We start from the raw sequence: 25521 nt of genomic DNA on the forward strand, positions 1-25521 counted from the left end.
AGCCACTAAGGTAAGGGATCAGAGAGGATGGCACTACTTAAATATCAGAGGCTACACTTCCTACACACACACACACAAAATAACCTGAATTTCTCATCAATAGGCTGAGTACACTTCTCAAAAATTCCTTAGGTTCCATTCATTCACCTCTCTAAATTCTGAATCTCCTCTACTCTGAAATTCCATCCTGTTTGCTTACTGTGGTGCTCATCTGTCCTGTCTTCCTCACACAGCCGCCACTGCAAACTTTCATTTTAAACTTCACCTGGATGAGAACATAGCTTGTGTTCATGCCTTCTTGCATTTCCTTCCCACCATTTTCTGGATGGCTAAACAGCTTAATTTTCTAAACTGGAAACTCTTAAAATGACCCCCTTAACTCTCCAACATTACCTCTTAATGCTACCCAAGACCACTTCTTGTTTGAACATCATCAATCTGCTTGGATATCTCCAAACACACCATCAGCTTTACCCCTCTTATCAGACTCACTCCTCCTCTTTCTTCATTTGGTAAGATTCTATTCATCCTTCAAAATACTCTGGTCGCCACCTCTAAGAAGTTCTGACAATGTCCTCTGTTAAACACATCTTTATTTTAATCATATTCCTATCTTATATTTACTACACTGTACTGTAAGTACATCCTTTTCTCCACTAAACTAAGCTCCTGTGTTGTAAGTGTTTCAGGGACCCCTAAAACCTCACCCAGAAAGATTCACAGGACTCAGCACACAGTTGTGTCAGCAAAGGGAAAAGGCACATGGGTGCAGCACTAGGGGAAAGACAGCACTCTTCTCAGTCGTGTGGGCCAGGACACATTTAATTCCTTCCAGCAACGATTGCTGACAATATGTGCAAAGAGAAGCTCATGAGAGACTCATGCCCAAGGCACTTTCCTGGGGAAAAGCAGGTGTTCAGCATAAACCAAACAGCCTGTACAAACAGCACAACGTCATCCCTACCATTTAGGGAAAGTTTTACATCTGTGTTCACCAATCTAGTGCCCTGATGCCAGTCAGTTCTAACCTTGCAAGTAGACTTTCTAGTGAAAAGCAGTCTCATATCTGCTGTTTTTTTTTTTTTTACTTTTCTGTACAGCAGGAGTCATATTTTAGAGTTTTTCCCCAAAATGTCAATGCCTTCTAGAATGCCGGGTAATTAGTAGCTGTGCCAGTGAGCTGAGACAAATCTTAAATTAAAAAAATCATAATTGAGCAATAATATTTGCAAAATTTGTCATAACATTATTTGTAAGGTTAAGCTAATATGGTAATTACATATTAGGAATGCACTAAAAACCATGACATGGGGAAAATCTATGATATATTAAGCAAAAGTGTAGGTTACATAACATGCACCACTTAGGGCAATTACATTTTATTTATATTTAGTACAGTAGTTCTAACTTCTTAGTCTCAGAATCCTTATATTTTTCAAAAGGGGAGGACCCCCTAAGAGTTTTTGTTTATGTGAATTATACCTACATTTACTATATTAGACATGAAACCAATAAACATGTTACATATCTACTTAAAATTATTTTTAAACAATGAACTCATTACATGTTCACATAAACATATTAGAAAACCTATTACTAATTTTTTTTTCGTACAGTGACATTTGCTCAAATCTCTCTATTATTTGGCTTAAAATACAGCTTAATTCTCCTATCTGCTTCTGCTATTTCTTATGACAGTGAAAAGGGCCAAAATATACATATATTTCAGGGCCTCCCTGGTGGCGCAGCGGTTGAGCGCTGGGTTGCGAAGCTGCCCGCAGCCTCTGCAGCGCCAGTTCGATCCCCGGCTGCTTCCAGCCCCGGGGCGGGGGTCCCACATGGCGCGCAGACCTCTCCTGCCGCCCGCTGCTTCCCTCAGCAGTGTACTTCATCAGTCTGACTTCTCTGCTCCCCACTCTGACTCTGGTGAATTCTCTCACCCTCCCGCGCTTCTGACTGTATCCAATGCTTGTATAAAATAAATAAATTTTAAAATATGTATATATATTTCAGTATAAAAATAATCTTGACTTCATGAGCCTCCTAAAACGGTCTTTGGAATCCTCATGAGTCCTCAGACCACATTTTTTTAAGAACCATTAGCCCAGAAAAACAAAAGAAAAATCAAAAAAAGTTTGCACTGCTCTCATATCTAGATTCCTTTTATTAGCACTTAAAGATTTTTAAGCATTTATAGTCTGATAAATTTGATGTATTAGTCTCTTTTTTATGCTACTCTTGTCTACTTCTGGCTTACGGGTCCAGCACACCCTTATCCATGTACTTCTCTATACACTCAGGTCTCAAACTGGACAATTACTCATGTCCCTAAAACATGACTGGAAATCTTTCTACAGCAGCACAAGGTAATTCAGTTACTAATGTTCTGTAATAACCCAATGTTCTCAATTTAGTCTCCTCTAATATGTCAGCCATGAATAATATCCCTTTTAAAGTTAAGAACACAACAAGCAGAGATTCCAGACAACCTGTGAGCACAGCACGTATACTACTTAAGAAGCTTTCCAACCTGGAAAAACTAGTTTAGGAAACTGTTTTAGGAAATGGATACTAGCCAGCTAAGCCGAACATAAAATAATACCATACCAAGTCCACGGGCTAAACCTTCCAATTTTAATACATAAACAAAAAAGGCTGCCAGTTGCCTTGGCAGGTTCTAGTTCTATAGTCCACCCCTTCTTTAGGTCCTATTTTAAAATTAGGAGCATATTTACAATGCCTCAAATACTAAAAATGTTTTTTAATTCAAATGACAAAAACTTTACTGTGTCATGATTTTATGTGTATGTATTTAGAGCTGAAGAATCCTTAGTATGAGGGCTGGCCAAGCTGGCTGCACATTAACATCACCTGGGACAACCATTTTTTTTTTTTTTTTTTTAATTCCCAAGAGACTTCTAACTTCTGGCATAACAGAATGAGGAGTCCCACAAACCCTCTCCCTGAAAAAACATCTATAAAGCTGAACAAGAGTCAAGAACAACCATGTCAGTGCTCTGGAAGTCAAACCAGACAACAAACTGAGAAGCATTTATTCATGAAACGACAGCAGTTAGGCTCAGAACAGCTAAGTCTACCAATACTCTCTTGCAGGAGCTGCCCCTGCCCTCATCCTTTTGTTCTCTCACTCCAGAAGTTCAACAATCCTGGGGCAGGCCCTAGACTAGCAGGCACACTGCCACTGGCAGAAGCTACTCATTTGGTTTGGAGTGTTGCTGACCAAAGTTGCAATTGTAGAGGAAAATAAATGGGGAGTGAGGGGTGGAGAGTTGGGGGGAGGGGGCAATGGCTAGCTTGAGGCTGAGGATGTCATTCATTTGGGGGTCAGCAATAAACTGGCAGATCAGCCAGACCTCCTAGGGAGTTACCGAGTTCCACGAAGTGAGAGAGCAACAGGGGACTTAAAAGGGGCATCACTTGTCTCAAAGGCTGACTGGAGGTTAAGCGACCACTGCTCGCTGACTGGAGGCTATGCAGACCACTGGTACATCACCCACCTGTGCCTGGCCTAGAGAACAGAGCAACTGAAAAGGAACCCAAAAGAAAATAAAGCTGGGGCAGTCTTGGAAACGCCTGATGTGTGACTGTGCTCCAGGATCTGCGAGGACCCATCTGCAGACTAGAGCATCACTGCTTCAGTGTCTGACTACAACCTCCAACCAATCTCTTTGAAAATTATGCCATGAAGACAAAGGTGCAAACCTTTCAGGAAATCAAGCTTAAAAAAAAAAAAATTGAGCCAAAGGTGAGATGGCATTAATAGTTATGTGATGTGGAATTTGGAGAATTTACTCCACTCAAGTTGCTAAACAAATGAGCCAATAAATTCACCAGCTTCAGGGGTAAAAAGAATTTAGAGTTGCATAACTGTATTATTTAAAACATATACAGCAGTTAACAAAAATTTACAAGACATGCAAAGGAAAAAAAAAAAAATGTTACCCAGGCTCAGAGGGGAAAAAATAAAAGCGGTCAACAGAAATAGTCTCTGAGTATTCCCAGATATTGAATTGAGCAGATGAAACCTTCAAAACACTACTATACAAGAACTATATTTTTAAAAATTTAAGGAATTAAAGTGTGATGAAACTGATGCAATGAAGAGAGGGACCTGAAGGCAGGGACAAAGCATGGGCGTACAGAGGCATGTAAGCTGGAAGCTCAGGAGCAGGTAAGGCTGGGGCAAAGAGGATTTGCAGAAGAGTATTTGCAAGAATTTGGGGTTAATATTAAATAATCAGGATGGTGATAACGTAGAAGATGAAAATAAACTGGTTCCTGAAGAAAACTGAGATGTGAGAAGGAGATGTCAGATGGCCTGAGTTCCATCCCTGGCCAGGGAGCTGACCCACATATGGCACAGCAGAACGCTCCTGTCTCGACCATTCTCCCTTCAGCAGTGTATTTCAGTAGATCCACAGTGCTCCCCACTCTGTTTCTGGTGAATCCTCTCACCCCACTACCCCCACACCTCTGGCCTACACCCAGTTCTTCATGCAAAAACAAAACAAAAAAAAATCTTTAAATTTCTTATATACACCAATAATACTAGAACTTCTATCTCCAGCTCAAGCATCTCAAATCACAGAACTCTTGATGCCATGTCTACCACACTCCCACACACCTCTGTGCTGGCTTTATAGTCTATCAACATGTCCAGCTCATTCTTGTCTCAGACTTTTATGTCCTATTTCTATTGCTGGGGGTCCTCTCCACTCCACTCACCATTTAGGCCTCAATTCAATTGTTATCTCCTCAGAGAAGCCTTCTTTTATTACCTGTATCTAAAAAGTCCTCATTCCCACCTCCACCATGCTCCATCACATTAGCTGTTTTATTGTCAGTATTCACTGATATCTGAAATAATTTCTCGTCTGCTCAGCTATTATTGTGTAACTTCCCCTCTCCCACTGACATCTCTGTGAAAGTCTCTACAAAAGTGACAAGGATGTCACTGCTCCTGTTCACTGTCACTTATCCTGTTCATTGTGGGGGTCTAGTGTATGGTACCTCATACATGCTCAATTAACACTAGGTCAATGAGTAAATTAACTGAGCCAGAGAGAGCAACATGAAGAAAGCCACTTAAGAATCAAAGAGCACTATGCCAATAAACCACTAATACCCTATAAACTAGGATTAGTACATTTCCCTCAAGATCTAATTCATTACAGCAATAGTTGAAGTGCTAAGACTAATAAAGGCATTGTTCAGTTACTCCCCTATAATTTAGCAGATTAACTTCTGGATTATACATCAAAAGAACACAAGAGGGGGCCTCCCCTGGTGGCGCAGTGGTTGAGCGCTGGGTTGCGAAGCTGCCCACAGCCTCTGCAGCGCTGGTTTGATCCCCGGCCCCCGGGTGGGAGTCCCACATGGCGCGCAGACCTCTCCTGCTTCCTGCTGCTCCCCTCAGCAGTGTACTTCGGTCTGTCTGCCTGTTCTGCTCCCCGCTCTGGCTCTGGTGAATTCTCTCACCCTCCTGCGCTTCTGACTGTACCCAATGCTAGTATAAATAAATAAATAAATAGATAAATAGATAGATAGATAGATAGATAGATAGATAGATAGATAGATAGATAGATAGATAGATAGATATTTAAAAAAAAAAAAAACACAAGAGGCATAATCCATGTAAGGAAGTCACTTCCCTCAAGGAAGGTAACAGGAGAACATCTGTCAGGAGGACATCTGTCATCTTATTTCCACTCTAATCTTAGTTTTCTAATAAGGAAACCCATGTTATCATTGCTATATGATCCAACTAGGTAGACAAGGGCAAACCCTCTAGAGAAGAGGGTTTATTAAGCATCCTGATCTTAATACACACAGTGAAAGGTAACTTTCTTTCATGACTATTAACAAATGCTTGCTACTACCTCAGGAAATGTTTTCTCTCTCCTTGGTTATACTTCCTTCTTAAAACATTAATTGCAACACAGTGCACATTTGATTAATGCCTGGATCACGCACTCTCCGGTAGGTAGGGTCACCATGATTCTAGAGAGTTCTAGATCACTGAGCATTTTGTTTCCCAGCACAATTCAATCAGTTCAATAGCAGCATCCAGATTCCCTGGTCCATCTGAACATGGCCACTTTCTACACGTCTTTTACTTCCTTAATAGGTTAACTACATGCTTATCTTTGCTTAGAACAGTTCCAATTTATAATTGTTACTCCAGCAAAACTGTTAATAGCATTGCCTTTACTCTCAAGTGCCCCAGCAATTTGGAAAATAAATTATATAATAACCCAGATTATAAAAGAAATAATATCCATTAAAAACATTATCTTGGGGCCTCCCTGGTGGCGCAGCAGGTTAAGTGCAGCACTGTGAAGCTGTCCATGGCCTCTGCAACATGAGTTCGATTCCCGGCCAGCCAAGGAGATACCCACATGGCGCAGCAGACCTCTCCTGTCTAGCCCACTGCTCCCCTCAGCAGTGTACTTCAGTCTATCTGCCTGTTCTGTTCCTGCTCTGTATCTGGTGAATCCTCTCACCTCCCACACCTCTGGCCTGTATCCCAGTTCTTGTATACATAAATAAATTAAAAATAATAAAAATAAAATTATCTATAGGCACACAACTGATTAAGTCATCATGGAATAATCTGAACTTAATGAAAATCAATTGACAATAAAATTCCTATTGCTATATACCAAAAATTAAGTATACTCAAACACTGAAAATCAGCGACACAATGTGGATGCTGAATAAACCGAAAAAAATACAGATGGTGACTAGACTGTCCAAAACGTTATCTACCATGCATGTTGGTACAAAAAAAAGGGATGTTTAAAAAAAAAAAAAAGGTCATGTTTACCATGCCATGATCCAAGCCCTTAAGGACAAACTTTTGAAAGAAAAGTGATGAAAAGATTACATAACCAGTTTAAAAGAACTTGGGCTACAGTCTTGCTAGGAACTGGAATGGTGTAAAAAGCGTAAGAGTGATATTTAAGTGACAATGGTGAAGTAGAGTCCTCCAGAGTACATCCCTTCTCAGAAACACTGAAATGATATTAAAAAAAAAGTAAGACGGGCCTCCCCTGGTGGCGCTGCGGTTGAGCACTGGGCTGCGAGGCTGCCCACAGCCTCTGCAGGGCCGGTTTGTTCCCCAGGCGTTGGCGAGGGTCCCACAAAAAAAAAAAAAAAAAGCAAGACATTTCTATAAAGAATACTTACATAATACTATCACATATTGCATAATATGCTAGTTTTAAAACAGACATATAATCAATTTTTATGTACATACATAAATAAATGCATGAAAAATGAACTAGCACACACATACATGATGTGGTTTGCCTCAATCAAGGCAGAGCACAGAGATTAAAAAAAATGAACAAGATGTTTTAGGTAAATTGACCATGCTTTATTTATTAAAAATGAAAAGACAGGAAATATGAAACTTAGGAAATACTTCTCTATTATTCACTATATTTCTCTGTATACTTTTAATTTTTTTTAATGAGATACAGTGAGGTGGGCACAGGTCGATGTCCATAAGAAACCCGTCTAGACTCAATACTACTTAATTTTTGCTGGTTGCTAATAATCACTACTTCATTTTACAAGTATTCATGCTACAAAGTACCACACTAACGTCTGCTCCAAATGTCAAGCTCTGTGATTTGCAGTATTCACCTTCTTGTCCTTTAAATATAACAAAAATAACTTTGTTTACCTATATTTTGCCTTCTAGCACTTCTCCCAATCATTAATATTTTTCCTTGCTCATTAACAGAGGAATGAGAGACATAAACAAAAATAACAACAACCAAAAGCCTCAGGAGAACTAAAGTGATGTTTTCAATATCAAGAGCAAGCTATAAGAACCAAGATTCTTGTTTCTAGATTCTTGTTTCAAGATTCTTATTTCTAGATGGAAACAAGATTCTAGATTCTTGTTTCTCTCCAATGATAACACTCCCACTGTTTCCCAGGCAGAGAAAAGCAAGAACAATACCTTAAGAGATTAATAACTCTACACCTATCCTGCCTCTCACTACTAATCCAGAGTAAGGCTGATTTTTTTGTTACCTTTGAAGTTACTTCTTGATATTCTCTATGACTTAACCTAAATATTTAAACATCTGTTAGAAGTCAAAATATTCCACACACACACCATGGTATACCTGGGTCTCAATATGACTCACTCATAGAAAACTGTTTCAAAGTAAACAAGTTTCACACTGCAAAACCACATTTCCTACCTATTAATTTTTTTTTGCCAGCTGTTTTACATTTACCTTACTCTGTTATGGACCAAAATATCTAGGACAAGCCTATCACGTCCCACTCTGTGACTTACTGAATGTCAAGTTTACTTTAGTGAGCACAACTAACCAAAGGCTGTCTTTCAAGTCCATAATAAAAGGGAAAAATACTGAATTTAATATAGTCAATGGTGGAGAGCTGAGGATGTCTTGGTGGTAGGTGTGGTGTGGTAACATGCATCAGAAGAAGTGTATCCTTAGCCTTTGACTCACATACAGTACCAATGTTACTGCAATAAAAAAAAAAATTATTTAAAAGACCCACCAGATTTACAAGTGTCCTCCTCTGCATCAAACATAAACCTAGAGGGAGGAGCACAGTGGACTGTGGTGATGGTGCACAGGTGCACTGGTGAAGGAAATTCTATGGGAACTACACCTGAGGGGGAGGGTAGTAAATAGTTTAAAATGAACAATGATGTAAAAAATAATAAAAAATTGGAAACAACTTATATATCGAATAAAAAAAAACAATAAACCTAAACTCCTGAAGTCTAAAATTCTGTATTATTATTTCTGGGGTGGGGGAGGAAAGGATAATATAGTACACATTTTTCTAGGAAGGCATTTTAATGGTTGTATTTAGCAATAAAACAGAATCCACCATTATCATTCAAATTAATATACACCTTTTCCAGAAACACCTGCAACCATGGTTAAAGGGAACAGTGCTAAAGGAGACAACAGATTATTTGCACGAATTAAGTAATCTTTCACTAATGGCAGAATGAACTAATTTTTTCACAAAAACAACCAAGTTAAACTGGATTTCTGCTAAATTTCTTAAAATAAAACCTCATACTTAAAAAAAAATACAACATAAAAAGGTCTAGAGCATGATTAAATACTATCAAAGAAGCTACTGTTTTTAAAAAGCGTATGAGGAAGTCACTTTAGGGGACTAACAAAACAGACCCACAGAAGATCCTCTATGGTGACCCAATTCAGGAAGCCGGGGGCAGTCAGTCCCTAAGATCTGCTTTAGGTAGTACAAGCTGAAGCAACAGCCACAGCCTGGTTCAGATCTTGTCTCCATCACTCTCCAGTCAGGTAATGGAGGGGGATTTAGTAAATTATTAATTGCCTGAGTGCCTTCATGTCAATTAGGGTACTGACACTCACCTACTTCCCTAGAGCTGTTGTGAGAACTAAAGGAGACCATGAATGCACACTCGACAACTGCATTACTCATTATTCCCAAATGCCAACCCTATGTTTGTTTTCGGTTTTAAACTGTAGGCTTCTTTCTCCTGAGATGACAGTGATGGCAACAATGGAAGAACAAACAGGTATCAGTAAAACAAACAAACAGAAAAAATTAATCATGGCTGCAAAGCACTACACACCCAGTTTAGGAACACTTCCTTGAACATTTACTTCCTTTCCCCATAACTTATTCACAGATATGTGAAGAAGCTTTAAAAGAAAAATATTTTTGGTGCTATGAAATAGCAACCAAAGTGCCAAGTGAAGTTTCTCCACACAGAAGCTTGCCAGGACTAACAAAAGAAGTAAATTCAAGTAACATCTGGCCATTTGCCACTGTGTGAAGAAAGATAAACAAGTAGGCAAACCCTTCCTACTTCACTCAAGATTCTCCTTTAAGTAACAAGTCCCCAGCTGCTCAGTTTCCTTACAAAACTCCAATCTTGGAACTACTTTTTAGAGAGCTGGAATGCATCAACATGGAAGAAAGTCTTAGTGATCAAACAAATCTTACATAAATAGGAAAGGACGATTTAGCAACAAGATTGGTTAAATTGGAAAAACCAAATAATGACCATTTTCTAAGAACACAACACTTTTATTCATCACTAAATATTTCCCGGATTGCTTATTATTACTGTTGTTGTATTTATGGGGGTAAAACTAGGACTCGTGAGGCATTCCACATCTTCTGATAGAGAAAAAAAATCAAGTGCAATTGGAAGCACAGAAATAAGATAAGCAAGCAAGGATCCTTTCAAAGATGTCAAGAAGAGGACTAAAAAGGTGAGACAAACTAAATGGGCTTCCAGTAGATAAGTTATGGGAATGTGGACACTTGAAAAAAATAAATATTTAGTGGATGTAAATAGTACTAAAAAGGAAAAAAAAATGTTCATTAAAAAGGTGGTAATACAAAAAAGAGGTACAGAATATTCTGATTAACTTGTTAATTTAAGTAAGTAGAAGACTGTCAATACTGATTATTTGCTTTCTCTAATAAAGCAAATCTGCTTATATAGATAGAAATTTATATCTATCTATGTATACCATGCAATGGGAGAAAAGGGAGAAATTCTGTGCAAGCCCAACAGTTTTATAACAAAGTATGGAGTGTCACAAGAAGGGGGTGGGGGGAGGGAGGTTAGTCTAATGAAGACACAAAGAAAATGGATAAAAAAAGAATACTCAGTATCTTAAAATGATCAAGCTAGGTTCCTTATCTCAAAGAGAAGGGGGAAAAAACCAACATTGTCTTCCTTCTAATCAGATGATTTGAATAAGGCATATTGAATTTTAGACCCTTCCAGTTAAGACAAATGGTAAGAGAACACTTGAGAATCCTATTCCAGGGGAAAATAACAGTATGGAAAAAAACCAATATTTATACACACAACATGAACTTAAAGAACCTCATTATCCTAACCTAAAAAGGCCCAACTAGATAACAACCTGCCCAGATTTAAATCATCTTGAGAGAGGCAACCAGGTCTCCTGCACCTCAAGACTCTCTCGATCTATAACCCTGACTGTGTTTAATACAAGTTGTCTATGAAGATATTCACTTTTCATTCCAGCCTTCTGAGATTTCTAAAACCTCGGGAAGGTATAAAAATAAGAATTACTACATATTAGGAAGGTTCAGAAATAAATGAATGAAGCCCATGGCATGGATAGTTTAATATAACTTGTTTTATCCTATTGATTTGAGTTGTTTGACATTCAAAGAATCAATTGTACCTTTAAGCTAAATACTGAGAAAAAAAATTGTTCGCATGCCCATGCATAAGTACCATGTCAGAACCTACAAAAAAGTAACCAAATCTAAAGACACAGGCTTGCTCTTTATTTAGAAAATACTCTTCATCGAGGTCTCTCTAGCTTTTCAAATGTCTGACCACCTTTACTACCATTATACCTGCTTCTCATCTAACAGAAGCTTCTAGTCCTTTGGCTCTCTTTCCCCATTCTTTTCTTTTCCTCTTTCCATCCTTCATGCATCTGGACCTTTGGTCCATTCAGTCAAGCCTTTTTGGTTCATCAGGTCAGAGTCAAATCTATAGCTACTTATGCACAGCTTGGTTCAATCCAACATGCACATTCTCTATTATTTCATGCAATAGCTTTCTCCTTCTATCAAGCTCCTAGTTATCTTTCAGGCTAACTTATTTTTCTTATAAAAAGTTTTTTATTGAACCCCTTATCAGAATGAATTGTTTCTATCTGTATGCTATCATAGTAGTGTGTCCACACCTCCATAAAAGGATGAATAACACCACTTATTCTGATTATTGATTTTGCCCTTGAATTAATTTGCTTCAAAGGGTAGGTTCTGTGTCTTCATCATTTTTGCCTTTCCATCACTAAGTACAATAAGAGTAAACACAGCATTCTGTAAATGATGGAGAAGAGGCAGGCAGCAAAGCTAAATGAAAAGTACAATATGGACATAAAATCTAAGATCTGGTTCTTTTAAACACACCATGATAAAGACTGCTTTCTTATATTTGGGGTAAAATACTACCCTTCATGTAGAGGCTATAAGACATGTTCATGTAATTACTCAGTTTGTACAAAAATAAACACAGGATAGAAAATGAGATAGGACACCTTTTCATTTATTAGGGAAAATAAGAATTCTGCATGTAATAGTCTTACAATGTTATGATAAATCTAAAATTATTTTGAGATAAGAAATTTAAAAATACTTATTACTCTCATTGTTAAATTTACTTATTGCTTCTTTGACTATTTCCCTTTCCCTATCCCACCCCACACTAGAGTGGGGATTTTTCCGGTATGTTCACAACAATGTCCCAAATCTCTAACAGTGCCTGACACAACAAAAGGCATGCAACAAATATAATTTTACAATTTTGATGAGGTGGACTGATGATAGCATACTCTAAACCCTAGACTTACTATAATTTTCCTTACATCTTGTTCAAAAGCTTTGTTTACTTTGTAAAGAAAAATGTGAAAGTTTACTATTTTTGCTTACAAATAAGCAAATAGCCATAGTTTTAAACAAAATGCTTTATTTAGTGCCTATTTTTTTATAGCTAACAGGATATGACATCTGATCTTTTCATGAACTTTTTTTTTTAATAAATAAATATTTATTTATTTATATAAGCACTGGGTACAGTCAGAAGCGCGGGAGGGTGAGAGGATTCACCAGAGCCAGAGCGGGGAGCAGAACAGGCAGACTGACGAAATACACTGCTGAAGGGAGCAGCGGGCACCCCAAGAGAGGTCTGCGCGCCATGTGGGACCCTCTCCGGTGGCCAGGGATCGAACCGGTGCTGCAGAGGCTGCGGGCAGCTTCGCAGCCCAGCGCTCAACCGCTGCGCCACCAGGGACCTTCCTTTTCATGAACTTTTCATGCACAAACGCTCTATTTTAGGTGCAGCATGCTGAGGACCTGATTGTCCTTCTCCTGGCTAATGAGTTATGGTTTCACCCCAGGAGCAGCAGAGCCAAGACAACCTCAGGCTACTAGGCCCCCCGCTTCATTCAGTGCTCAGTTTTTAGGGTGGGGTACCAAGAGAAGTTGGGGTTCCCATGCCTACCTCCAGAGCCTTGGCTCTGAAATGCTGTCTGGGGGACTAGGATTGATTAGAAAGGTATCTCTTCCCAAATGAACTGGTTTCATTTACAGCAGGGAATGGAAGATTTAAGCTAAGAGCCCTGTCAAATTCAGTGAAGGGAACTGAGACAATGTGGTTTTAATAAAGATACAGCCTAAACTGTAGGGAAGTTTGCAAGAGAGAACTGGGTAGTGACAGCTAGGAGGACCCTCCTGGGGGTCAGAACAAATATCAAATACTGAACCCATAAACAATTTCTTCAAAAGAACCTCCAGGAAGTTACTAGAGATAAAGAAGATTTAATAATTATAAACACATATATAACTAACGACAGAACACTAAAATATATGAAGAAAAAAATGACAGAAATGAAGGCAGCAATACAGTTCTACAATAGTTCTACAGTGTAGGGAGTTAACTGGACAGAAGACTGACAAGAAAAAGCCTTTAATAGCACTGTAAACCAGCTGGACCTGACAGAAATCCATAGATCACTCCACCCAACAACAGCACATATTCTTCTCAAGTTTACAAAGAACATTCTACAAGCTATGCCACAAGCTAGGTAACAAAACAAATCTAAATAAATTCAAAAGGATTTAAATGATACAAAGTATATCTTATAGGGGACCTCCCTGATGGCCCAGGGATTAAATATCAGCACTATGAAGCTATCCCCAGCCACTGCAGCACTAGTTTAATCCCCAGCCAGGGAGGTGACCCATATGGTGCAGCAGACCTCTCCTGTCTCATCAGCTGCTCCCCTCAGCAGTGGATTTCAGTAGATCCGCCTGCTCTGCGCCCTACTCTGTCTCTGGTGAATCCTCTCACAGCCTCCATCCCACCCCCTGCACCCCTGGCCTACACCCCAGTTCTTGTATGCATAAATAAATAAATCTTTTTTACCATAAATGGAGTTAGGAATTAACAGGAACGAATCTGAGAAACTCACATGTATGTAGAAATAAAACAATACTGTCCTAAATAACCAACTGGTAAAGGGCAACTTTTAAAAAGAAATCAGAAAAAAAAAAAAAAAAACAAACCTGAAATTAAAAAAAAAAAAACTTATCAAAACTTGTGAGGTACAATAAAGCAGAGCTTATATGAAAATTTATAGCAGCAAATGCTTGCATTAAGAAAGAAGATCTGAAATCAAAAACTTACCTTCCATCTTAACACTAGAAAAAGAAGAGCAAACTAAGCCTAAAAAAGCAGAAGAAATAATTAAGATTAGAGCAGAAAGTAATGAAAGAGAGAAAAGAGAAAAAAAAAATCAAGAAACCAAAACCCAATACTTTAAAGATCAACAAAACTGCCCCACTTTCAGCTACTATGACCAGGAAAAAGACAACTCAAATTATAAGACTAAAAAATGAAAGAGGAGCCATTACTACTAATCTTACAAAAATAGAAATGGTTATAAAGAAATACTATGAACAATTGTACACCAACAAATTAGATCACCTGTACAAATTCCTAGAACACGAAATACAGAAACTGGAGACTATGAAACAGGTAAAGCACCTATAACAAGACAGTGACTCAGTCATCAAAAAACTACCCACAAGGAAAACTTAGACCCAGGTGACTTCACTCCTGATTCTACCAACCATTCAAACAATTAATACAAATTCTCCATGGATTCTTCCCCCAAAAGAGAGAGAACATGTTTCAAATCATTCTATGAGGCTAGTATTACCCTGATATCAAAACTAGAAAAATATATTATAAGAAAAGTATTGATATAAATCCCTTCTGCAAAATTTGAACACAAAAACTCCAACAAATACTAGCAAACCAAATCCAGCAATACAAGAGTATACAATCCAGTACATAAGAGAACACCAAGTGTTATTTATCCTAAGGATGCAAGGTTGGCTGAATTTCTAAACAACAATCAAAGTTATAATCAATGAAACACAAAACAAAAATTCCATTATCTTAACACAAGAAAAGTGTCGACAAAAATCTAATGCTCATTCATGATAAAAAACACTTAGCAAGCAGGAAAAGAAGGAAACTTCCTTATCCAAAAAGATATCTACTTAAAAACCACAGTTAATGTCATACTTAATTGTGAAAGACTGGCTGTTTTCTCCACAAAACCAGGAAGGATGTCTGCTCTCACCACATCTTCAACACTATAATGGAAGTTGATTCTAGCCAGCGAAATTAAACAAATAAAAGGCATTCAAATTGGAAAGGAAAGATTACTTCTATACATAAATGGTATGGTCTTTTTGTTTTGGCATTATCTTATAAATATAATATCCTAATGACTTCAATAAGAATCTATTATAACTAATAAGTTCAGCAATGAGCAAGGTACAAAAGCCAATTGTAGTTGCAATAAGCAATTGACAAATGAGATTAAGAAAACAGTTCGATTCAAAACAACATCAAAAAGAATAAAATACTTAGGCATACATTTAACAAAAGCAGCATAAAACTTGTGCTATGAAAACATACAAAAATTGTTGAAACAAATGAAAAATCTACATAAATGGAAAAATTTCCCATGTTCATGAATAAGACCTAACATTGTTAAGACGGCAATAGTACCCAGTACCATCATAGGTTCAGTGAAAACCCTATTGAAATCCCAGCTAACTTCTTTATGTAAATTGACAATTCTAAAATTCACATGAATTGCAAAGTCCCAAAACAATATTGCAAAGTCCCAAAACAAAATAATCCTAAAAATAAAGTAGCAGAATTTAGACTTCCCAATTTCAAAACTTTCTACAAAGCATCAAAAACAGTGTGGTAATAGCACAAGGAAGATCAATGACATAGAGCTGAGATTCAGAAAGAACTGAATCTGTCTTTGATCAATTAATTTTCAACAAGAGTGAGAAGACCATTCAATAGTCTTTTAAGCAAATGATGCTAGGACAACTGGACAGCTGATTGCAAAAGACTAAAGGTGGACCTCTACCTCACACCACACACAAAAATTAACATAAAATCAAAGAACTAAACGTAAGAGCAAAACTGTAAAACTCTTTGAAGAAAACATTGGAGAATCTTTGTGATCTTGGATTTGGATTCTTTGATGTGATACCAAAAGCACAAGTCACAAACAATAAAATAGACCAGACTTCACCAAAATTAAAAACTTGTGTGTCATAGCACACCAACAAGAATGTAAAAAAAATTTTTTTTAAACCTATAAAGTGGTATAGGGGCCTCCCTGTTGGCGCAAGGAGTTAAGCCCCACACTATGAAGCAATCCGCAGCCTCTGCAGCACAAGTTCGATCCCCGGTCGGCCAGGGAGCAACCCACATGGCACAGCAGACCTCTTCTGTCTCACCCGCTGCTCCCCTCAGCAGTGTATTTCAGTCAGTCTGCCTGTTCTGTTTCCCACTCTGTCTCTGGCAGGCCCTTTCACCCCCCACATCTCTGGCCTGTGCCCCAGTTCTTCTATGCATAAATAAATCTTTTAAAAAAAACTCATAGTATGGTAGAAAAAATGCAAATTATATTCAATAAGGAATTTGCATCTAGAACATATGAAGAACTTTTACAACTTAAAAAAAGATAACCCATTTTAAAAATAGGAGAAGGATCTGGAGATTTTTTTTTTTTCCAGAGAAGGTAACACAGGTGGCTATAAAGTACACAAAAAGATGCTAGACATCATTAGTCATCAGAGATATGCAAATCAAAACCACAATGAAATACTACGTTGCAACCACAAGGATGAGTAGAATCAAAGAGTCAGACAACACATGTTGTCAAGAATGTGCAGAAATCAGAACACTCATACCTCGATGGAGGGAAGGTCTGTAGAAAGAAGTCCAGCTGCTTTGGATAAATGGTCTGGCAGCAACTCAAATGACTAAACAGAGTCACCGTATGACCCAGGGATTCTAATCCCTGATAAATACCCAAATGAAAACATGTCCACACACAGAAACATACATGGACAGTGTATGTCCCATGGGCAGGGGATCTAGGAATGCTTGTTTGGTCTGGCCCACCTTCTGGGTTGTGTCTAACCAAACTGGGAGGTTCACTGGAGCCCTACTCCCAGCAGCAAGTAAGAAAACCCCTGCTTACAATGTTCCCATCCTACTTGGGATGTCTTTTTATTTTTAATGTGAGAATCCTGTATACTCTGCTAAAACTGGTCCCTTCCCTCCAGCTTCCTTGGCAGAATTTTTGATATTCCCCCCTTCAACTTATACCAATGCCAGAGACCAGCTTATGTATTCTTCTAAGTGGTAAGTGAAGACCACATGACAAAAGATAGACCAGCTAAACCTTGAAAATGTCTAGGAATCCCATGTGCTGATCACAGTGAGTTTCTCACAATTCCAAAGCACAAGTATTCCACATCCATTCAGAACTTCATGGCTGCACATGAAGTTCCCTCCACCTGACTTGCCCCCTATCCCTACTCTTCCTGGCATCACCTTTACATTTATTCTTTCTCTGTGAAGTGTCTCAGCAATTTGTAATCTCTGTCTCTGCTCTTTTGAGTAGACCAGTAACTAAGAGCATCATGCATGGAATCAGTCTGCCTGAATTCAAACTTCACTTGGCAGTTTCTTAACCACTCTGTTGGTTTCCTCATTTATAGAAAGGGGGGAATAATTCCTCCCGGGGTTGTTATGATTAAATAACATGTAACATGCTTCTAACAGAACATGCCCAGCACTCCATTATGATTTCTATCTAAATCTATCAGATTTGTTTACATGCATCTTCCCCTTCTGGTACCAGAACTTCTCCAAGGTGTGAGAATGTCCTATTCCTTTTCATTTTCACAGCATATAATACAGTGCTAGGCATATACACAGCATATAATACAGTGCTAGGCACAGGGCAGGTACACAAAAAGGACCAATGAAAGGACAAAAATTAATAGTAACATCAATAACATGGAAACCATTTTTTCAAAGTAAATATCAGAGCATGTGGCTTATGGCTATACTAGAATTAGGTATCTGAAATCAATCCTGCTCTAAAAATCCAGGCTCCTCCTTTAACTGCTAAAGAGATCTAGAAAAAAATCCAAATGCTCAGCAGTTACATAAATGATAGCATTAAAACACAGGATTTTACATAACCATAACAGACCTCTGTTGATACCTGAGTCTGGGTAAAACACTAGGCAAAAAATCAGAGCTCAAGAGTCTATGTTATAATCAAAGAGAACAGACTTGGTATGGGAACCTACTAGCACATGGTGAATGTGTATTTTCTTAATTAGTTTTGATTCTAACAACTGCTTAATACAAAAAAAATTACTTATAATGCCTTTACACAAAAAAACAAAATCAATAGAACAGAGATTCCAAAACTGCTCATCCCTTATTCTAATCCCTTAAATAAGACAGTGAGAAGGGTCACGTTTCTCCATTACTACAACTCTCTGAATACATAAAGTTCCTGATAAGAAAAAAACCCATATACTCTTCTTATGGTCAATTTTCTTATTTCACAAGTAGACTTTTAAGGCCAATAGTCTGTTTTGTTTATGTCAAACACTCAGTATCTGATTAACTAGTCAAAGCTCTTCCTAAGTCTTCTCCTGTTGATACAATTAAAAAACTCAAATCTAAAATGTATATTTGGCCACAAAATTTTGCACTCATTTTTCCTCCCAAATTAGAGCTGAACTCAGGAAAAAAAAGAAGCAAAGAAATACTATAATTGTTCAAAGGACAGAACATGTATTTTTCATTCATATCAGCTCATTATATAGAGACTCCCAGGAACACAGCCACATCTAGACACGCAGAAGAATTAAATTATGCATCCGTCTTTTCATTTATCATTACAAGTCAATAAAATATCGAAGATTACTACTCTAACTTGACCCTAACAAACCAAATATGTACTCATCTCAACATCTTCATCCTTCTTGCTAACAACATTCTTTAATGGAAGGACAAGAGTCAGGTAAGAAGCATGGGTAGGAATTTACTCCAAGTATCTTCTTTCTAAAAAAAAAGCAAAGCTATGCACTATCCCTGCATGTAGTTCCAATCGATGAGCAGATAACCTTCCTTAAAAAGTTTTTACAGTCTACACACATTTAGAAAATTTTTTCCTAATCAGAATTTCTACTTAACCACTTTATACTTTTGCCTAAAGCAACCTGTCAACACAACCAGTTTAAATCCTTAACTTCACAGCACTCAATCATTTGGACAGTCAGCATCTAAATTTCATGAAGGTGCCAACTGCACCCTTTTAAACATTTTATGTAACATCCAGTACTATGAAGTTTATTAAACACTTGCAGTATTTAATAAAAATAAAACATCAAAACAAAGTTTTTATTATTCAACTTGGCTATCGTGTATTATATAAACCACTGATCTGTATCTGTTTCTCCAAGTACAATTACAAGAAGTTGAAAACAAAAAAACCCTCATTCAAATTAAAAATCCCGTCCAAGAAAACAGTTTCATTTTTATGTTGAAAAGAAACTGCTGGGCCACTAGCAGAGAGCATGCAGCATGCACAACACTTTTGGAGGTATTTTCCTTACCTTTCCCATTTTGCCATGTAGTATACCAAGACAAAGTAAGGAACGACGTGATAAATACTAAAACAGTGGCCACAGTTCCATTTCGGAGCCTCATCTCATTTCAGCATCACACTGGTTCATATGTTTATGATGATAACCGAGACTTTCTTCTTATCCTGAAGTCAAATGAATACAGTACTCCTGGCTTGGGGCCAATAAAATCATCAAGAGAGGCTCATTTCAGATGCTCTGCAAAACAAGCAAAGCTGCAAGACTATTCACAATTGTTACTCAGGGTTCTCTTCACAGCAGGGCTGTCTCCACAGTCTTCATAGGTTGAGAATGGCTCAGGGCCCTTTCCTCCTAATCAGTGGGAAAAGAGGAAAACCTGTTCAGTAATGCAAACAATTGGCTTCTTGATTACTAATCACCAATATTAGCAGAATTTGGCAGGGTTAAAGTGTATGTGTAGGTTCCTGACATCTAAACAAGTCATTTAACATGTTATAAGGATCCTCTGCATTTTTCCTCTGGGAAAAATGTTTGTAACTATATTCCCTCTTCCTTGGTTTTCTTTTGTCCGTGAAAAGAAAGTTCTGGTTACTCACTTAAAGGGGGAACCTATGGGGTTCATTAAATAAATAGTAAGCCAGATTGCACATTGAAAATGCTAATAATCACACAATTATTCCTGAGAGTAACATACTCTTCACTCTCTCCAGTTTTTCTATTGTGCAATAAGAACATGTAAAAAATGTTTTCAAGAAAACTGACATACTAGCAATATATAAGGGTCAGAAGACCAGGCTCCTAGAGATATGGCTCAATTATTAAAGGACTCTAGGTTTGTCACTGGTCTTGCAGTTTCACCCATAAAATGAGGAAACTATCTGTCCTGGTTCCTCTTTCACGTGTTATCACAAAACTAGAATATTTATAATTATCGCTACTTATAACCATCATAAAGTAAATGTAGTTTCTATAGTGATTAACCTATCCCCAGTGGGTAAACTGGGAAGCATCTGGCATTTAGAAAAGAAGTAATCCAACCAGCACACTGTATGAGCGAGGACCCATCACTTAGCATCACTTCAACTCAGGAAATCCAGGCCTTCACCACCCATCTAACAAAGCTATTGAGAAAATGTAATAAAATGAAGTCTGTCGTTGGCAGTACTTAAGCAGAATTGCCTAGCACATAATAGGTTCTCAATAAATGTTAACTGTATTAAAAAATTAAACCAAACAAAAGGTCTGCCCTCGGACACTTGTTCAATCCACTAGATGCACAACTGGTTTCATTACCTGGGGTCAAGCCAGGCACTCGAGATGTGATTGATTTCTGGTGGCCTCAAGGGGATCACAAGATGCACTTGGCAATATACTAAATGACATTCTACTGAGATAAGTTAATGCACCTCCAAAAATGCCTAACAAGCCTGGGGGCAATTCCCTGAATAAAAGAGTATTGCTGATTAAAGGGGCCATTTGTAGGCAATTCAGAACTACCATCTGAGCTACTTTACTGCAAAGAACTGAACATTACTAGAAATATCCACTAGTGAAGAATGAGCAGTAGGGCATAATATTATGAATAACAACACATATTTTGATGCATTGAATGTTTCTTATACGGTGGGTCCACAATGTTTTAAATCTTCATAAAATCCTACAAAGCAGGCATTATTAACCCTTTTTACACACAAGGAAATCAGTACGGAGAGAGAACCCTAATTAGCATGACGTCAAGGTGTAAGCTCTATCTACCAATTTTTGGCTCTCCAACTAGGCCCCCCGCAGTATGAAGAGAAATGCTAGGGATACACCAAGCCTCAAGTTATGCTGGAGAACCTTCCTAGGATTTAATTTTACCCAACAGCTTAAGTGTGAATTGAAAAAAAAGTATATTCTTAATAAACATAGATCTATTGTGGAATAAGTTGTAAAGTCAAAGGCATTTTCAAAATTTAAACAAAACTCTAAAGTGAATTATATAACTTGGAATTTAATCCTGGCGTGGCATTATATAAAAATGCTTGTATCTTTTTATTGCTATATACTTAGTCCTCTCCTACTTCAGAAAGGATTTGTACTAGTATAAGACCTAAAAGTATAAAGATTATTAGAATAAGCATGCAATTAATAATGGGGGGGTAAAGTGAGAATAAAGGATACTTTTAAGTAGTTTTATTAAATACAAATAAAGCATATATAAGATTCACTATAAATGGACTGAGATAAGTTAAAATGAATGAACTCTAAAATGAAATTAAGCTAGAGATGCACTGTTGATAATGCATGAAAAACACAAGGAATATTAAATACTCCATTCAGGAACTTATTAAGGTCTGGTTGGATATAAAAAATTCTAGTAAGAAGATCTGAAATATTCTAAGAAAAACATGAGTGTTATACTCAGTAAGAATAAGGTCATACATTTTTAATTCGGACTTCCAAACTAATGAAGTTTAACTACACAAGTGAAAACGCCAGAAAAGAACAAAAGTAATGCTCACAGCTCAAACCAGGACAGGCAGTTCATAGCCCTTGTGATTGGCTACCTAAAGCAAGAGACAAAGTGACCCATATTTTTATCAGTACCCACATTTGCAATAATCTTAACAGCTTAATAATCTCCAACACTATCACTTAACACATTTGAATCTGTTAACAACAAAAAAGTTAGTTGTTAAAATTACTAGTCATCTTCTCCACACTGCCCAAGTGAAATGGAACTTTCAACTCAACTGAAAAATGTTTTATTAATAGTCCTTTAAGGGCTGCCAATCCTATTCTTTAATATCAGATACAAAACCTTTATTTTAATGTGTTCTCTGAAATACTCAACACCTCTCATGGCTGAGAACACTTTGCTAAATATTTGGCATAGTCCACAATTACCATCCCACAACAGGACAGAAGTGCCTCAAGAATCAAGGGCACAATCATGAAATCCATCCCTTAAACTATGTGACTTTATACAAGGCATTTTAAAATTTCTTTTACATTTACAAAAGGCTCAATGTTATCGAGATAGAGCTTACGTAATTCTGTCGTCCAGCGCGCTTCAGAATTCACACACGTGGGCTACAGTAACCTGTGCCAAGATAACCTGTTAATAGAAATATATTCTTTAAACATGCAGAAAAAGAAACAAACCGCAAAACATCTATTTGATTCTAACCTCAGGTGGCAACGACACTGTCACCGTCTTACACCAAACAACTTGTCCGACAACAAAAGCACAACAGCACAAGGTATGGAAAAGCAGTAAAAACACACATCCTGCCTGCTGCTATTTCGCAATTCGGTTTGGAAGCAAAGAACAGGCTCGGGAGAAGCGGACGCCGGCATCACCAAAGCAGGCGCGGGAGTGGCATGACCGCCAGCTCCTAAAACACGCCTTCCAGGTGTCACCTGTGCACTTGATGGAATCACCTGGACCCAACCTCAACGGTCCCACCTGCAGCTTCCTTTCTCAGGGGGGCCCCTGAGGCCCGGGGGGATGGACGGGCTTTTCCACGCCGTCCGCACTTCGGGAAATTCGCCCCGAGGGCAGCGGGCTGCCCGCCTCCCCCACCTGGGCGGGGGACGCCCCCCGCCCGCGGCCCGGGCCGCCCGGCCCCCGCCCTACCTGCCCCGGCGGCGCGTCCCGCGGGCAGCCCCCCTCCCAGTCAGACCCCCGCAAACCCACACTTTCCTCCACTTTGCCCCAAAGTCGACAAGCCCCGCCGCGCCGGGCGAGGGGGGCGCACGGGCGCCCGGGCCGCCGCCGGGAGAGCGCGCAGCGCGGGGGGCTGCGGGGCGCGGAGGCTGCGGCGGGCAGCGACGGAGCGGGGTGGCGGCTCGCCGGGCGTCGGGGGCCCGCGCCCCGCCCCGAGGCCCAGCCCGCCCCGCAACAGCCAGGGGCGCGCGAGCGCCCGGCCGGGCCGCGGCACGGGCGGCTCCGTTACCAGCAGGTGGATCCCGCGCCCCGGCGCCCGGCGCCCCGCGGCCCGCAGCGCCGCCCGCCAGCCCGCGCCCCCGCGCCGCCGCCGCCCGCGCGCCCCGCCTCGGGCGCCGCGCGCCCCGCCGGGCGCCCCTCACCCGCCGCCGGCGCCGCCAGCTCTGTCGCGGCTGCCGCCGAGGCTGCCGAGGCCGCCGCTGCCGCTGCCGCCGCCGCTGCCCCGCGCCCCGCCTCCCCGCCGCGACTCCGCCCCCGCCGCTGGAGCGCCGGCCGCCCCGCCCCCGGGGCCGCGCCCGCAGCCCCGCCAGCCATTGGCCGCCGGCGGCGCGCCCGGCCGCGAGCGCCCCCACGCGGCCGAGCCGCGCGCGGCAGGGGCCCGCCCGGCTGTTATTTAGGGGCTCCATCTCGCAGCCCTACGGTTCTCGTGAGATCTCCCCGTCCGCCCCCGCTCCGCTCAGGCCGCGGCGGGGTCTGCCGCGGCGTCCTGCCCTCGGGTCCCCGCCTCGGAGGGCTCGGCGTCTCCCCGCCGCCACATCTGGCTTTAATCCTCCCTGGCGTGTGCACAGGCAGCTCAGGCTGCCAACAAAAGACCCCGGGGGGCCCTCGGCCTCCGCCTGGACGGGCGCCCCGAATACCCGAGTCGGCCCCGCCGCGGCCCCTTCCCCCACCAACGGGGCCCGCTCCCCGGCCGCGGCGCCTGGACATGGTGCCCGGTGACAGGTCCCCGGTGTTGGCTCCCTGCCCCAGCCCCGGACACCAGACACCCCGACGTCTGCCCCGGGCCCTGCGACCTCCCCAGGGAACAGGCATCCTTATCCCTAATTTACTGATGAGGGGACCAGGATTCAGTGATCAGTTTAAGCGACTAGAAAGAAAGAAAACCGGGATTTTAAATATAGATGATTGACATTCGAAAGCCTTTGATTTGCCCACAAATCGTATTAGTCCCTCTATCATAAGTCATGGATTCGCTTCGGTGCCAAGTAGATAACCATCTCCATCGAAAGCTTGAGTGTTCTGCAACCTTTTTCGGTATCCATTTGTACGATGACTCCCCTCAGTGTGACCACAGTAATGCTGAGGTCTGAAGCCTGGTGATGTCACAAAGTGCTACAGCTCACTTTTATTCCTGGACTGAGGACTGCAGTCCAGGGTGGCACAGACTGCAGTCCGCGTGCCCCAGGAGCGCCCGGGGAGCGCGCGCGGGTACCGGCAGAGGAGGCGGGGCTGGGCCTGCTTTTTGTAAATCAGGTTTTCAGTCAGTGCCATTCTGATTGGTGGAAAGTTTGTCGAGCCAGGATGAGTACAATTTCAGTGCTGAAGATGGCAGGGATCTCAGGCATTGGGGGAGAGAAGGAAAGGGTTAAATTGAATACTAGTGGGCGGGAGAGAGAGGAGAGTCAGGCTTTTAGGTCTTAACTTTTGACTTGGCAGTTATAACCCTTTCTAAGAAAGCAAACAAGATGGGCAGACAAGTGGGGTTTAGGGTGAACAACCTGGTCCGGTGTCCTGGAACAGAGAGCTGTTGTCCCAAAAGTCCTCTGGTCTAATCCTGGAGGTGTTCTGGATTGCAGGTAAATTTCAGTTGAAGATGTACTGTAGGCTGGAGAGTCCACTCAGAGTCAGGGGCCCTTTTGCAAGGAGAAGCATTAATCCATGAGTCCGTTACTCTAAGTTTAGCAGCAATATAGATTGTTTAGGAGTATTTGGCATGGTCACTTCCAAGGCGCTTAGAAGGAGTCCTAGACCTGGTGATTTTTCCAACATAAGTAGTCACCGGATTGGTAATCATGATGTTTGGTGTCTTCGTTTTCTGGGAGCACACTATGAAAGGAATTTAGTACTAGTGTAGGTTAATCAGAGTCTTAAATTTTTGGCAGTGATGGAGGATATCACCTTTGAGAAGGGTTGGTGCATAAACCCCTTCATCCAAGTGCATAGGTGTTCCAGTAATAATTTCAAATGGGGATAGCTTATGTTTGCCAAAA

General features: G+C 40.4%; 1 protein-coding gene across 4 annotated transcripts in view; it reads right to left on the minus strand.

The window, feature by feature from the left end:
* The window catches only part of MGAT4A (alpha-1,3-mannosyl-glycoprotein 4-beta-N-acetylglucosaminyltransferase A), a 74346-nt gene extending 50638 nt beyond the window's left edge, over nucleotides 1-23708 (minus strand). For 2 of the 4 annotated variants that reach the window (XR_008554413.1, XM_037527915.2), the window contains exons 1-3: nucleotides 23674-23708; nucleotides 22632-22699; nucleotides 19609-19950 (exon numbers count right to left, since the gene is read on the minus strand). Coding sequence is in view for 3 of the 4 variants with exons in the window: in XM_037527915.2 (XP_037383812.1) it covers nucleotides 19609-19702 (94 nt within the window). In the remaining variant the exon portion in view is untranslated. Of the gene's footprint in view, nucleotides 1-19608; nucleotides 19951-22103; nucleotides 22149-22631; nucleotides 22700-23673 lie in introns of all 4 variants that reach the window. The other 2 variants (XM_037527916.2, XM_037527917.2) reach the window with 2 other exon arrangements.
* Between the last annotated feature and the right edge of the window lie 1813 nt (nucleotides 23709-25521).

The sequence above is a fragment of the Talpa occidentalis genome, unplaced genomic scaffold, assembly GCF_014898055.3.
Source record: "Talpa occidentalis isolate TD23 unplaced genomic scaffold, MPIMG_talOcc4v2.1 talOcc4.5, whole genome shotgun sequence".
Classification (NCBI taxonomy): Eukaryota; Metazoa; Chordata; class Mammalia; order Eulipotyphla; family Talpidae; genus Talpa; species Talpa occidentalis.